This window comes from Ursus arctos, unplaced genomic scaffold, assembly GCF_023065955.2.
Source record: "Ursus arctos isolate Adak ecotype North America unplaced genomic scaffold, UrsArc2.0 scaffold_9, whole genome shotgun sequence".
In the NCBI taxonomy this organism is placed as follows: Eukaryota; Metazoa; Chordata; class Mammalia; order Carnivora; family Ursidae; genus Ursus; species Ursus arctos.
Window position 1 is genome coordinate 31,334,173 of NW_026623111.1, and position 15,725 is coordinate 31,349,897.

The 15,725-nt window shown below is 38.9% G+C and overlaps 1 protein-coding gene across 3 annotated transcripts; it reads left to right on the plus strand.

Annotated features, from left to right (window-relative positions):
• Positions 1-21: 21 nt before the first annotated feature.
• Positions 22-14,981, plus strand: LIAS (lipoic acid synthetase). Of its 3 annotated transcripts, XM_026508753.4 has the most exons (11): positions 22-217; positions 1,316-1,488; positions 2,418-2,511; positions 3,647-3,727; positions 5,569-5,725; positions 5,812-5,869; positions 7,354-7,482; positions 9,108-9,253; positions 10,728-10,798; positions 11,560-11,671; positions 14,650-14,981. In XM_026508753.4, the coding sequence occupies exons 1-11, from the start codon at positions 173-175 to the stop codon at positions 14,703-14,705; spliced, it is 1,122 nt and encodes a 373-aa protein (XP_026364538.2). In that variant the 5' UTR covers positions 22-172; the 3' UTR covers positions 14,706-14,981. The 3 variants fall into 3 exon arrangements, with proteins under 3 accessions (XP_026364538.2, XP_057165760.1, XP_026364539.2); XM_057309777.1 differs by having other exon boundaries at positions 43-217; positions 11,560-14,981; XM_026508754.4 differs by lacking the exons at positions 2,418-2,511; positions 5,569-5,725; positions 5,812-5,869 and having other exon boundaries at positions 43-217.
• Positions 14,982-15,725: the final 744 nt, after the last annotated feature.

Here is a 15,725-nt window from a genome sequence, read left to right on the forward strand (position 1 = left end):
GTCATGAGTGCGCGACGCTCCCAGGCTAAAGCAGCCAATCGCAGAGCAGCTCAAGTCACGCCGGCTCAGTGATGGCTCAGGTTTCTTGTCATAAACCGAGCGACGGTTTGTTCATCTGTCTTATCCGGGAATTAGCGATTCCTCGACCCTGCTAGAAAAAAAAAAGAGAGGGATGTCTCTACGCTGCGGGGGCGCTGCCTACACCGTGGGGCCCCGGGTGAGCGGCGGGGCGAGCAGGGTGCGGGCCCGGGGTGGAGGTGCTCCCATCTCTTCAGAGCACCCAGTAATAAGGCGAGCACTTACTGAGTGTTTACTTTTAGCTAGGCGCTGTTCTGAATTTTTTCATGTAGTATCTCATTTAATCTTCCCGACATACGAGCGGGTAGAGTCTCTGGTGTTGATTTGTAAGTCTCTCTGGCAGGCGATGAGGGCTTTTTTGGCTTTTTCCTGCTATCAGGGTGATCTGAACCCTGTATTAGTTGGAGCATTATAGGAGCACTGAGTTGAGCACGCGAAATTCCTACTTTGTGTTGGGCTTTTACTTTGTACTGGACACCAGTCTGGGCAATGAGATCAAAAACCTGTGCTCTACCTTTAGCGGCAGAGTGATCAAATGCAGTAGCAATCCCGCAGCACCCCAACAGGCACTCTTTTTTCATTGTTGAAGATTCAGTTGCGTTGCATGTACTGACTGGTGAGTTTTAGTGTTTTGGCTGTCTTGTACACGTTTGTGTTCGGATCTAGAAGCCAGTGGCTTCTTACGGTCAACGAATGTATGTCAGTGACTACCTTGTTCAAATATAGAATGTAACCTAGAAAGTTAAAACATTAGGTTTGGTTTCCCTCGTTTCAGTTCTCTGAAACCAACTGAGCATGACCTCTACATTTTAACACCGATGCCTAGCCAAAGCCCAAATAAGAGAGACTTACTGCAAATTCCCTTTTAAACGTCCTTGACTCAGGAGTGGAAAAGTCAAAGCCATGGCATCTCCAGTTATTGTAGTTAAACTTCATGAAAGACAGATTTTCAGTAGTTAAGTGGGTTACATGAAAGTGTGACATATGTTAGCGAGGTCCAAAGGTCTCCAAATTTTTGTACGTCTAGCAGTAAACAGCTCCCATTCTCTTTTAGGTTTCCTTTGTTCTTAAAACTTTAATCCTAGATTCTGAGCTCCTACACAGAGCTTGTAAATTGTTCAGCCTAATTTCTGTATCAGGTCTCTGGTTTTACCCTCTCTTTTAGGTATTTAAATAGGCTAAAACTAAGTTATTTCAAACCCCACTAAATACATGTCATAATGAACTCTCTCTTTAGATCTTTGGAAGATATTTATGCAGTCCAGTCAGAGCAGTAAGTTCCTTGCCAGATAAAAGAAAGGAATTCTTACAAAATGGACCAGACCTTCAAGATTTTGTATCTGGTGATCTTGCAGACAAGAGCAAGTGGGATGATTATAAAGGAAACTTAAAACGCCAGAAAGGAGAAAGGTAATTGAAATTTCGAGATAAATTCCTTCATTGTGCATTATTTTCAGATATAACCAAACCCTAGATTATAATTTTAATCAGCCTCGGTATATTTAGCTAAAAGTCATTAGAAAGAAGTGATAATAGACATAGAACAGGTAAATAGCTGAAATTGTTAGAATCCCTTCTTTTCTCTGTGCCCTTTGACAGTTTTTCTTCAGTCTTCCTAGGACTTGGCCATTCTATACCACCATCTCCCATTGTTCATTCACAGAGCAAACATTATCACCTTGCTACTCGTTGATTTGATCTTGATAAATTTTTCATTGTTACTGGGTATTGATCTAACTGGGTATTGATCTAGCTTCTCCTATTCAATGTACATATGACCAATAGATACCTTGCCTTAATTTAAAAGAATGGTGAGGGAATTTCACACAGAGGGCACATTGTTTTGGGAGATACCTTACCCAACAACTTCTAGTTCACAAGTGGATGTAAGTCAAGGGGAACCTGAGGATACATAATCTTCACTCTAAATTTTAGATTCTTTTTTCTATTTAATAACCATCGCAAGTCCGGAATGTAGAGCAGAAAGTACACTTGTGGGATCTCTCTTTTCTCTGAACAAATATAGAACTTTTTGTCAGTATTATTCAGTGGGGAATGAGATATTCAAAACCTTCCTCGTTCTTTCATTAGGGTGGTGTTACTCTGTGACTTCGCGAAAGGCAGACATGAGCATAGTGCCCTGTTAGACACAATTAATGGGTGTTTGCTGAAGTGATTTGAGCAAGCCTAGATTTCTGGCAGAAATTATAAGAGTTAACCCAGGATTTGGGGGGGAAAAACTCTGCACTAAGAATTGTCATAGAACAAAGTAACTTCAAAGCTGTATGATTATTTGGGAACGTATTTGTTAATGGACAGTTATGTTTGGCTTTCCTCAGGTTAAGACTACCTCCATGGCTAAAGACAGAGATTCCCATGGGGAAAAATTACAATAAACTGAAAAATACGTTGCGGAATTTGAATCTCCATACAGTAAGTTTCAAAGTGTTAAAGGTCCCTCTTAACTAAAAGTCGTAGTGTTTCTGCATATGTGTAACTTAAAATTTAATAAAACATATCAAAAACAGCAAGGAAAGTGAATAAAGATATTTAGGGATACATTATTTTCAGTAATGGAAATACGTTTAAAAATAATTTTCCCCAGGGCACCTGGCTGGCTCAGTCGGTAGAGCATACAGTTCTTGATCTTGAGGTTGTGAGGTCAAACCCCATGTCGGATGTAGAGATTACTTAAAATTTTAAAATAAAATTTTTTTTAGGGATGCCTTGGTGGCTCAGTCAGGTAAGTGTCTCCCTTCAACTCAGGTCATGATTCCAGGGTCCTGGGACTGGGAGTCCCGCATCGGGCTCCTTGCTCAGTGGGGAGCCTGATTCTCCCTCTGCCTGCTGCACCCTTGCTTGTGCTCTCTCTCTCTGACAAATAAATAAATAAAATCTTAAAAAAAAAAATTTCTTTTTTTGGGCCCCTGGGTGGCTCAGTTGGTTAAGCGATGGCCTTTGGCTCAGGTCATGATCCTGGAGTCCCAGGATCGAGTCCCACATTGGGCTCCCTGCTCAGCAGGGAGTCTGTTTCTCCCTCTGACCCTCCCCCATCTCGTGCTCTCTCTTTCATTCTCTCTCAAATAAATTTAAAAAAATTTTTTTTAATAATTTTCCTTGCAAAAGAAACAAAACATAATTGTATTTCTTAATTTCACATTTAATAGTACAAAAAAAAAGATTTTTTTCCCCTGCAACTTAGGAAATGAGGAGGTTTTTTTGTATATTTTATATTACAAATTAAGTACATGCTTATTGGAAAGAATATAATGTTAAATGTGAAGCATCATATATGCAATTCCAAATGTTAAGTACACCACTCTTATTCTTTAGCATATTTCCATCCAGACCTTCTTTGCATGTATAAAATACATACATTCATATTATTTTTAATTTAAAAATGGGATCCTATTATATATACAGTTGGGCAGTTTAAAAGCATTTTTGAATAGTGAGTTTCTTCATAAATACATTGTAAAGAATGGACAGTTTAAAATGCCCGATCATTAATTTACTTAGTTGGTTAATATTTTCAACTTGATTATATTCTGTTCCTTTTTACTCACAGGTGTGTGAGGAAGCCCGATGTCCCAACATTGGAGAGTGCTGGGGAGGTGGAGAATACGCCACCGCCACAGCCACAATCATGGTAAGAACAACCTCAGACTATAAAGCTTTAGTCTAGAAACTGAAAGGAATATTTTATGTCTTTCTCCTAAAAATGTGCATTCTGAATCTCTGACCAGATTTTTTGTTACATATGAATTTATGAGAAATTCCCTGACAGGAAAATGTAGGCTGATATGCTGTCATCCTTCTCTGAATAAATCTATTATTGATTTTTCCATGTATTTGACAGTTAATCGTGTGCTGCCTTGAGATAGCCCTTCTGTTAATTTTTGGAAATGTTATTCTTGATTGCTTAACTTTCCCCCCTAAACAATAATAAGCATTTATTTTTCTCTCTCATAGCCCTTTTGCTCCCTGGGGTACAGCTGACCTTGACTGGGCTAAAACTGGACTGCAGGAAGTAGGTCAAGGTCTCAGGGTTCAGGTCTGCTCCACAGAGCTTTATTCTCCTTAGACCAGCTGGTCTCCAAGCCATATTCTTATCATGAAGAGTGGAAAGAGCACCAGAGGGCAAGCCAACCATCCATGCACATTTGAGGCTTCTGGTCATGCCTGCTATCATTCTATTGGCCAAAGTAAAGCACGTGGCCAAGTCCAGGAGCAATGGAGGTAGAGACATAAACTCCTCCCCAGCAGGAGGGCCCTGCAAGTTAAATGACAAAGAGTGAGATGTATAGTCTTAATATGGTGGAGTCAGAATTGGTATTAACTGTGCACTCTACCACATTTATCCAGAGGGGTTTGGAGATTGAGGTATTGGGGTTAAATCTAAATTGCGTGCAACTGAAAGTGCATACTTGTCTGCAGATGTCTGAGTTGTACTAGCAGGAAGCTATTTACCCGAGGAACCAAGGATTATTATGAAATAGAGCTGGCCATGGAGCTTATCCAAGTTACAGAACGTCAGTTCCTGAAGGAAGGAGTGATTTTGAACACTTCTGGTTTCATCCCTTGCCTGGCCCTTCCCCACTGACTCATGACTGGGTACTGGGAAGAGTTCATTGTTCCAATAAATCCCTGTGGGATGTTGGGACCATAGCTATGAGTCCCCCCCCCTCCCCCCCCCCCGCATCCTGGGTGTGGGGGAGGGGTTAAACATAAAGAGGAGCTTTCTCCTCCAAATCTCAACCCATCACTTTGCAGCTTTGAAACTCCAGTGGCCCCAGAACATTGTGGATGGCAGGGGGCAGAACATGGTAGTGACCTGTAGCAGCAGAAGCAGTGTCCTGAAGAAGAACCCAGAGGAAGCAGATTTTATGTGTTTTCTGTTTCATCTATTTAACAAGAAGGAGCTGTGCCTTCTGTTTAACTCCCACAGAGTCCTATATGTTGATATGTTAATTAAATATTTTATTTCCTTTAAAGTCATTTTTATTAATAGTAAATAGGTACAAAAGAATCTATAAATTATATGCAAGTTTTAAAGAGTAAGAGTGTAGTAGCCTGACACCTCCAGTCTGAGAGTGGAACACCATCTTTGAACCCCCTGTATGTCCTTGCCTGATCCCATCACCTTTTTTTTCCTTTAACAATTTTTTTTTAAGCAGGCTTCACACCCAGCATGGAGCCCAGCATGGGGCTTGAACTCTTGACCCTGAGATCAATACCAGAGCTGAGCTTAAGAGTTGAAGGCTTAACCGACTGAGCTTTTAATTCTGAGCTTATCATTTCCTTTTCTTTCCGGTTTTATTACATATGTTTATATTCCTTAACCGTATTTTGTTTACCTTTGAATGTTTCAAATTTCCTATAACCAGAATCAAACTATATTCACTTTTTTGTAACTTGCTTTATTCTCTCAACATACATTCTTTAGGGTCATCCATCTATGTGATTTAAATTGTAACATCTCTGTTCTAGTTGATGGGTGACACATGTACAAGAGGTTGCAGATTTTGTTCTGTTAAAACTGCGAGAAATCCGCCTCCACTGGATGCCAGTGAGCCCTACAATACTGCAAAGGCGATTGCAGAGTGGGGTCTGGATTATGTTGTCCTGACGTCTGTGGATCGAGATGGTTAGTGCATCATCATTGCCTCTTCCAGAAATCGGCCCTTAATAACTTGTGACATCATCTTGAGCAGTGGACTGTTTTGTTTCTAGATATGCCTGATGGAGGAGCTGAGCATTTTGCAAAGACGGTATCATACTTAAAGGAAAGGTACTTGTTTTTGCATTTGCTTGTGTACTTTGAGGACTTTTTTAAGCCCATATAAATTCAGTTTCTTTAAGGTATTTACCTTAAAGAAGAGGTTATTAACTTTTAGGGGATTATAAACCCTTCTGATAACCTCCTGGAAATTATGTGGTCTTTTCTCCAGAAAAAGTATATTCAAACATACAGATACATATTTGCATAAAATTTTAGGGATTCAGCAACACGGACTTACGGACCGTTAGTCCATAGAACCCCCCCTTCATATTTGAGTCTCAATGTAAACTTTGAGTAATTTTTAAAAGACGTATAAAACTGCAGTCTTCCCAGCACTAATTTTGAATAAATCATCATCTAGAAGTATATAGAATGAGATAAGCTTCCACATTGTTCAAGTATGCAATGCTTGATATAGATTTTATCCATATTCATATGCCCTGGGAAATTTACCCATGATCCACATTTTATTAATATTTAGTCCCATCTGTTTAAAAAGCATTAAAAAAGGAATTATGCTTACTTCCTACAGCTTAGTGCTAGTTGAGCACCTAGCACTTAGTAAATGTTTTTTTAATGATTCCCCCGGTGTTTTCTATTTTTTTAATAGTTTACTTTAAAAAGTTCTGTTTGCAGCCCACTAAATTAATTTCACAAACTACAGATGAGTCTCAACTTTACAATTAACAAACAGTGAGTTATAAGCTATGTTCTTGTAACATCTCTTTTATCTATGAGAGGGTATGTATGTGTTCCTTTCTACATCCGTTCTTTTAGGAAACAGCTCCAGAAACTTTGCCATTGGGTTTGTGAAAAAATTTATCCGCTGTCCTAGTCATTTCTCCTGCTGTCAAAGGGAACAGTACTATGACCTAGTTCACATTTTAATGCTTGAATGCATAGATATAGCCAGAATATAAATAAGAAGATTAATGTTTAACTTGTATTTCATTTAAGCAAAGCTCATGACTCAGCAACTCAGAAAATCGTTTTTAAAACCCACAGCACTTGTGAAATATTTGCCTGAGAAAAAGTGGATGACACTATTTGATGAATTTTTAAAGAAAGCAGAATTAAAGCAATCACATACGATTTGCATTCACATGAGAAATGTCCCAATTTACTTTCCAAAGAATAAAAAGATATTTTATATTTCATGTTTTAATGTTTATATTGTAGTTCTTTTGAGCAACTTTATTAATACCTGCTCAATAAAGTATAAGTCTATTAATTTCAAAATTTATTCCAATTAGTATTTGCAAGCAGATCTATTTTAACTACTATGTACATAATATTTGATGTTCAGGGTTTCTTTTTAAATTTTTTCATATACCAGTCTATATATGAACATTTGTATGTTCATGCTTTCTTTGGCAAGATTGTAAAGATGACTGTGTTGAAACTGATACTGAATGAGTACTGGTAATTTCTGTTTTGAGCAATAGTTATGTCAGTTCTTTGCCTCAGTTTGATACTTATTTTTTCCTCCATAGGAATCCAAAAATTCTTGTGGAATGTCTCACCCCGGATTTCCGAGGAGATCTAAAAGCCATAGAAAAAGTTGCTCTGTCAGGATTAGATGTGTATGCACATAATGTTGAAACAGTTCCAGAATTACAGAGGTGATTACATGTACAGAGTAACATTGGCAAATTTGGAGGGCCAGAATCTGCTGTATTTTCTCACTTTTTGCGGGGGTGAACTTTCTATTTGACTTTTACAAAATGAGCTCTTTTATTTTTTTCTTAACAAAAGCAATATATATGTATTACAGGAAAATCAGAAAATGTAGCCAACAAAAAGAACGTAAGCATCATCCATAATATTTCCACCCAGTAATATCAATTACTATAACCTAAGTGTATATATTTATACACATGTGTGTGTTTTGGTGCACACACATATAGTGAGCGTCTTTTTTTTTTTTTTAAGTAGTATCATATTGCAAGTGCCGATGGGTTATTTTTTTCAAAGAACAGTTTTCAAAAATAAAAAAATATACAAGAGCAACAACTCTGATTGTAATTCTAAAAAGAAAAGACTTTTTTAAAAAATACATTTGGCACTAATATATGCAATAATTGATACAAAAGGAACACTGTTATCATTCAGATGTATTTTCAGTCTCTTTTAAAAAGTCGGTACTATTCTTTCTAATAATGTTAATAGGGAAATTTACAGATTGTTGTGCCACATTAATGACCATATTCATATTTCAAAAAGATGAAAATTAACCTTCAGACAAGATTAATATGTTTATTTAATTTTAGTAACGCATATTTGGCAGTGATCTTAGTAGCTGCTACATGTTATCTGTATTATAGAAGTTGAAAGAAGTATGGTAAACAGTAGCCAGCATTTCCACTAAGTCATAAACATTAGGGAGCATAACTTAAAATCAATGGAGAAATACTTTCAGGAGTAATTATGTTCGGTATTATTGGTTTTGTGGTTATTTTTAAATTCACAAATTGGTTTCCTTTCTTTGAACTGGTCGCTGATTAAAAATAACAGCAAGTCAGTTACACAAAATAAAGGTACATTAGGATTCAAATGGATACTGGATGAACATCAACTAATTAGTAACTGTCCTTTTGGCCTTCTCGCCATTTAGAACGTGGTGGTTTGGCAGCTATTGAAGGCTGTTCCAGCCCTGTCATTTCTCATGATACTACCACCAGTGGGTGCCAATTTCCCTGGTTTCGTTTAAGAAACATTATCCTTTCCAGTGAAAATTCCAGAATCATGCATTTTTACCTAAGAGATGTCGGTGTCGTATACTCACCAGCAGAGGGCAGCTTGGTCTTTAGAAAAGAACTGAATATAAAAGTTTCAGACCTCTGAAATGTGGGTTCATGTTAAACAGTTTTTCCTTTGTTCAGTATTGAGATTTTCTTACTTCCACTCTTTTTCTCTTCTCTCTTGACTATCCCTTACAATCATTCATTCTCAGCTTCGAATTTTGATTTCTCAATGAGTAATTCATAAACTGAATTACTTCCGTTCCAGTTTCTCTGCCCCAGGCTTTAAAGGCCTTAAAAGTAGACAGAACTAGGGGGTCCAGTGAAGCCTGATTTTCTTTACAAAAGTAACAGCTAGATATTTGTGCACAGATGCTAGTATTGAACCACATGATGTAATATGATGTCCAGAATGTCCTTTCCGGGTCTTTTAGATTGCTTGCATAACTACGTACTTAGTGGAGCCTGTGGTTATTCTTGCTGACAACAGCCCTGCTGTTTTCAAGGAAAGTTCGTGATCCCCGGGCCAATTTCAACCAGTCTCTGCGCGTACTGAAACATGCCAAGGAGGTTCGGCCCGATGTGATTTCTAAAACATCTATAATGTTGGGTTTAGGTGAAAATGATGAGCAAGTATATGCAACAATGAAAGGTAAAGAAATTGAAAAATGAAAACTCTCATTTGAGAAATAGCAGGAACCCCATTTTGAAGGCCGTGTTATGCTTCCTCCATAGTCTCGGCGAAAGTGCCAGTAAGAACAAAATTCAGGATATGATTATAACAGCAACATAAAAAGGAAAGGAAGTATGTTTTCTTTTCTTTTCTTTTCAAGATTTTATTTATTTGGGGGGGGAGAGCACAGAAGGAGAGGGAAAGGAAGAAGCAGACTCCCCGCTGAGCAGAGAGTCCGATGCGGACTCCATCCCAGGACCTGAGATCATGATCCGAGCTGAAGGGAGATGCTTAATCGAATAAGGTGCCTGGAAGTATGTTTTCTTAGAACACCATGGAATGATATGCAGAAAGCTCAGGATATGGAATTTGTGTCCCATTTTATTCCATACCCTTTTAATCAAGTGAAAATAAGATTTTATCCACGTTTCTTATTTAGTCATTGCATAGTTTGAAGAGCCAGCCAGGTACGAGGAGTGCTGACAGGCAGTGACAAGATGAGTAAGATGAAGCCAGGCCTTTGAGGAAGAGCTTACTGGTAACATTGTCACATAACGTGATGTGCTTTGGACTTTGCTGAATCTTAGTCTCCTAAGCCCATTTGGTTGTGAGTCTTGGGCTTTATAAATTGAAAAAAAAAAGCTGTTATTTACATGCGGATCCTTTGCCTACTTGCAGTTATTTATTGGTTCTAAGAGTAACAAGTCCAAACAGTAATTAAAAGCACCTCTTTACTGGAGTAAAGTTATAGTTTTACTAGAAAGATTCCCATATGTGAGAGGTCAAATGACATCCTCCAGAGCGTGTCTTGCACAGTTAGTAAAACTGAGCAGCATGTCTATAATATGAGTGATGTCAGGCCTTTCATTTACCGTTCCCTTCACCTTTTCTGCCCGACAGACTCCTGCTTGAAACACCCTTCACCCATATTTTAGCATTTGTTCCATAGTATTAGAGTTATTTGTCCTTTCTGTCAGCCCCTCATGAGTGCCTTACTCGTTCCTGTGTTTCCAGTCCTTTTCATATTCCCTGGCACTTTTGAATGGATAGATGTAGTCTTACTCCCCAACCTCAGGATTTGGGGCCAGTGTAGAATTCACACTGTTCAGAAGTAAAACTATGCTCAGGGAAATTATGCACAAATCTACAATTTCAGCAGCATAAACACATCTGCTAATGGAGCGTGTGGCTTCCTCAGTCTGTGGAGCATATGACTCTTGATCTCAGCCTTCTGAGTTTGAGTCCCACCTTGGGTGTAGAGATTACTTAAAAATAAAAGAATCTTGGGGCGCCTGGCTGGCCCAGTCTATAGAGCATGTGACCCTTGATCTCAGGATTATAAATTCGTGCCCCCTTTTGGGGGTAGAGATTACTTAAAAATAAAGTATTTTTTTAAAAATTAAAAAAATCCTTTTAAAAAATCTGCAGTGTGATGTGTGCGTCTTCTCTGTAGCACTTCGTGAAGCCGACGTGGACTGTTTGACTCTAGGACAATATATGCAGCCAACAAAGCGCCACCTGAAGGTATCACTCTCTTGACTTGCCGAGCGTTCGCTGGTAACGTGAATTAAATCTTTGTCGTCCATAGGTACAGTTAAGAAGCTGCTGACTTTCTAGTGTGATGCTCCCTGTATATTTCCAAGTCCCAGTTTCCGTTTTATTATCTGTATAAAGCCGACAGATAGAGTGGCACTTCTTTGCTGGCCTGAAAATTGTATGACTTAAGTGAATGTACAGAAAAAGAGTTAAGTAGTTGGGAAATTGCATTCGTTCACACTTGGTCGTTTTGTGATTTGTTTTAGAGTTACCTGAGAGCCAGAGCTGAAGTAGAAAAGAAAAGTCAGTCTCCTTATTTCTGTATCGGACATTCATTCATTCAGGAAACTTTTGTCGAGTAGTGACTGTGTGCCAGACACAGTGCCAAGCACAAGGGACGAGACAGGACAAGGAAGTCTGGTCCTCGAGAACTGTATAGGTGTGATTAATTCTTGCTATACCTGCTAGTCAGATAGAGTCTCTATAGATAGTCTCATCTTTTTAATTTTTTGGAATAGTTAATATACTACAAAATTGACGTTTTCCCTCCTCTCTAATTCCCCGTAATCAAGTGCTGATAGGGGGCCCAGTAACCCGTAGACAGGTCATCTGTGAGGAAGGAGAGGAGGAAGGCCTCTGGGCAACTGGATACATTATGAAGTGAAAAGCATCCTGAATGCTTGAGCATAGAATTTCTACAGTATCACAATGATCTAGGGAAATTCTAAAATCTAATTCTTTAAATGTAGGTTGAAGAATACATTACTCCTGAAAAGTTCAAATACTGGGAAAAAGTAGGAAATGAACTTGGATTTCATTATACTGCAAGTGGCCCTCTGGTGCGTTCTTCATATAAAGCAGGTAAGTTAGCCCGCAGGGGATGGTTTTATTTAGACCATAACTTTCCATGTGAAAATTATAATAGCTGTGGTTGCCTTTTGTAGGAAAAATCAGTTTTTTCTGGAACATCCTTAAGAACTTTGCTCCGTAGGGGTCATGTTAAGGAAAAATTTCTCTTAAACTCATTTTTTTCCTTAAATAAAGAATCCCCTCCCTCCTTCTAGCTCAGCTACTATGACGAAAGCAGGAGTAATCAGCTTATTCTTTGTGTGGATTTCAATAGTAGGTTATTCAGAAATGACAAATACCAGTTAAGTATATAACATGGTTTTCTGAAAAATGTATATTCATTCGGCAGTCATGCCAGCTGCATCTCTAAACTCCTAATTTCAGATCAGTTTAAATCCTGAAAAGTATCTGACTGCATTGCTGCTTCTTTGTTAGTATCTTTTCCTCCCACGGGCAACAGAAAAAAATTTGTAAGATTCTTTTCCATGTAGAAATTGTTACTGTTTTTACTAGCTGCACTGCAATTCTTATTGTGATCAGTAGCTTGAGCTGACTTCCGGGGGAAAAAGCCTTTTCCAAGGGATAAAAAGTCATGTGATAATGGCCATCTAAAAGTCTGTGAGAACATATCTGAAGCCCAAATTTCATCCAAAAAATGTTTATCATGTTTTCCTTGTCATTGGACTTAACAATTATAATTTCTTGAAGAATAAACATTTAGTTATTTTTTGGATAGGTCTAAACTACATGATTACTATAAATGATCTTTTTTTTTTTTTTTAAGATTTTATTTATTTATTTATTTGACAGAGAGAGAGACAGCCAGTGAGAGAGGGAACACAAGCAGGGGGAGTGGGAGAGGAAGAAGCAGGCTCATAGCGGAGGAGCCTGATGTGGGGCTCGATCCCATAATGCCGGGATCACGCCCTGAGCCGAAGGCAGACGCTTAACCGCTGTGCCACCCAGGCGCCCCTATAAATGATCTTTTAGATAATTGTGTTATATATTGGGTTTAAATCATAGATATATTTAAATTAAGCACATATTCTTTTGGTAAAAACTAATGTTCATGTATTTTTTTTTAAAGATTTTATTTATTTGAGAGTGAGGGAAAGAGAGAGAGAGTGAGAGAGCACAAGCAGGGCCAGGGGCAGAGGGAGAAGCAGACTCCCCACTGAGCAGGGAGCCAGACATAGGGCTTGATCCCAGGACACTGGGATCATGACCTGAGCTGAAGGCAGACACTTAACTGCTGAGGCACCCAGGTGCCCCTAATGTTCATGTATTAGTAATATTCAGCGTGTTCCTGTAAAGAAATTCAAGACATTTCAATGAACTAACAACAGCTTATCCTAGTTATAAAACCCAAGACTTTGATTCAACACTGACTCACAGGATGTGGGGACTTTGGAAGCCAATAAAATGATTCATTCTTCTTCAAGCAAGAAGAATTCTGCCGGCAAGCTGAAAATCCGTGTGAAGGATAGAACTAACACCAGCTTCCAGAGTGGTTAAAGTAAAATCATTTGGAAGGAGTTTTTATTTTGTTTTTAAAGGAAAATCTTTAACATTTATAAGAAAGTGAATTATGAACTTTTTAATGCTTTTAAAGTTACCAGTAAAAGATCGAATTCTACTATGTAAAGCATTAGACTCTGGTGATGGGCTGGGGTCTGATACTGTTGGTTCTGCTCCTGCCATATTTAAATAAGGTCTGGAGGAGCATGGATAACTCTCCATTACTTGGCCGGGTTGTGAACCTTGGGATTCTTGGTGATCGTGTACAGATACGCTCATTGCAGTTATACCTGTGTATTAAGATGACAAAGCAAAGCTCATCAGACTCTTCATAAAACCAGGCCTGAGGTGCTGGGCTCTGCCAATAAGCACTGAGCCGTGCTGTAACAGTGAGAGATGAAATGGAGCCCTAATGACCTGAAAAGGGAACGTGCCCCCTCTAAGCAGCTAACTTAATGCACAGGCACAACTGAGGGGGTGGAGAGAAAGCCCATTATGAATGAAGAGCTCTTGCTTCCCCAGAGGGGAATAAGCTAAAGGGATTCCATCAGATGAGTCGGCTCAACTGCAGTGAGGTCTGTTTTATAAACATCAGATCCAGGCTAATAATGTGGCAGAATTGCTCTCTGAAATGAATTGTGCCAACAGCAATACTTTGTCAGCGATGAGGGATAGGTAGTGCACATAAAGTGGAATAAATGTTCAAAAGCCGACCCATAGTACAGTAGGGTCACCTTTATAATATGGAGTTACTAGAAAGTAACGGAGCCTGTTAGTGATAAAAAAAAAAATTTTTTTTTAAGATTTTATTTATTTATTTGACAGAGAGAGAGACAGCCAGCAAGAGAGGGAACACAAGCAGGGGGAGTGGGAGAGGAAGAAGCAGGCTCCCAGCGGAGGAGCCTGACGTAGGTAGGGCTCGATCCCAGAATGCTGGGATCACACCCTGAGCCCAAGGCAGACGCTTAACGACTGTGCCACCCAGGCGCCCCTAAAAAAATTTTTTTATAAGCATTGAGGGTAGAGTTTACTTTAAAAAAAAAAAGATAAAGCTGATGGGGCGCCTAGCTGGCTTAGTCAGTAGAACATGAAACTCTTTTTTTTTTTTTTTTTAAAGATTTTATTTATTTATCTGACAGAGATAGAGACAGCCAGCGAGAGGGAGAACACAAGCAGGGGGAGTGGGAGAGGAAGAAGCAGGCTTATAGCGGAGGAGCCTGATGTGGGGCTCGATCCCGTAACGCTAGGATCACGCCCTGAGCTGAAGGCAGACGCTTAACCGCTGTGCCACCCAGGCGCCCCAGAACATGAAACTCTTGATCTCAGGGTTGTGAGTTCAAGCCCCACATTGGGTGTAGAGCTTAACATTTAAAAAGTAAATTAATTTTAAAAAAAAAGAAGGGAAACACTGAAGTGTAATTCTAAAATTTACGTTACATTGAGATTAACCTGTGTTCATTTTTCCTAAATAGGTGAATTTTTCCTGAAAAATCTAGTGGCTAAAAGAAAAAAGTCCTCTCAAACATAACAAGACCTTCAAGATCACAGGAATTGTTAATATCTGATTCCAATTGGTCTTAGAAGTGGTTGCAGAATGCCTGACTTCAGCGGACATACCTCAGTCTTTTTGTTTTAAGAAACACATCAATAGCTGTGCATATTTAATTATGTAATTCACTTGTCTTTTAGCATATCTTCTTTGTTCTATTAAATAATTGCTTGCTGTGATGTAATCATAAAATATCTTTAAAGAGTTTTACTGTTAACAGTATAATTAAAAAATACATGAAAAACTTCCAGAAAAGCTTCCAAACCTGTTACCTGTATATCGTCGTCACATTTTCACTTGTGAAAAATAACAGAAATCTTTAAAAACAAACTAACAACAACAACAAAGTTGCATCACAGATTGTAGCTTCTGGACTTGTTATTTCTTTACTCCTTATTACATAACTGGCCATTATGCCGTGACTAGACCATGTGACTGAATACCTGGGTCTTGCTGGACGTTTGGGTGTGGTTAACGTGTGTAGAGATATACTCCCTTGCACAACTGTACAAGAACGGACAGGCTTGAATCTTAAAAAGCTAGGGCAGAACTTTGACCTTCCTAAACAATGATGCATTACTAAGCACATTTAAATGCACAGACATGACAGGAGGTCTATATAAAAATTCTTGGTCGAGCAGGACAAGTTAACGCATCAGTGGTCTCCAAGATATTTATCTGATCTTTATCTTTCTGTAGCAAACACAAATGGCATTTTTAAGAAAATGAAAGTGATAAATGCACATGGTTTTTAAGATATCAAGTAATACAGGAATCCCAGCCCCTTTCCAACCACTGAATCAGCCAAGCCTGAAAACCACTTCCTGTCTGGTGGGATAATAAATATCTGCATTAATGAAACCAGTTTTGGGGCACGTGGGTGGCTCAGTTGGTTGAGTCTCTGCCTTCCGCTCAGGTCATGACCCCAGGGTCCTGGGATCAGTCCCGCACTGAGCCCCTCATTGAGCTCCAGCCCCGCATGGCACTCCCTGCTTAGCG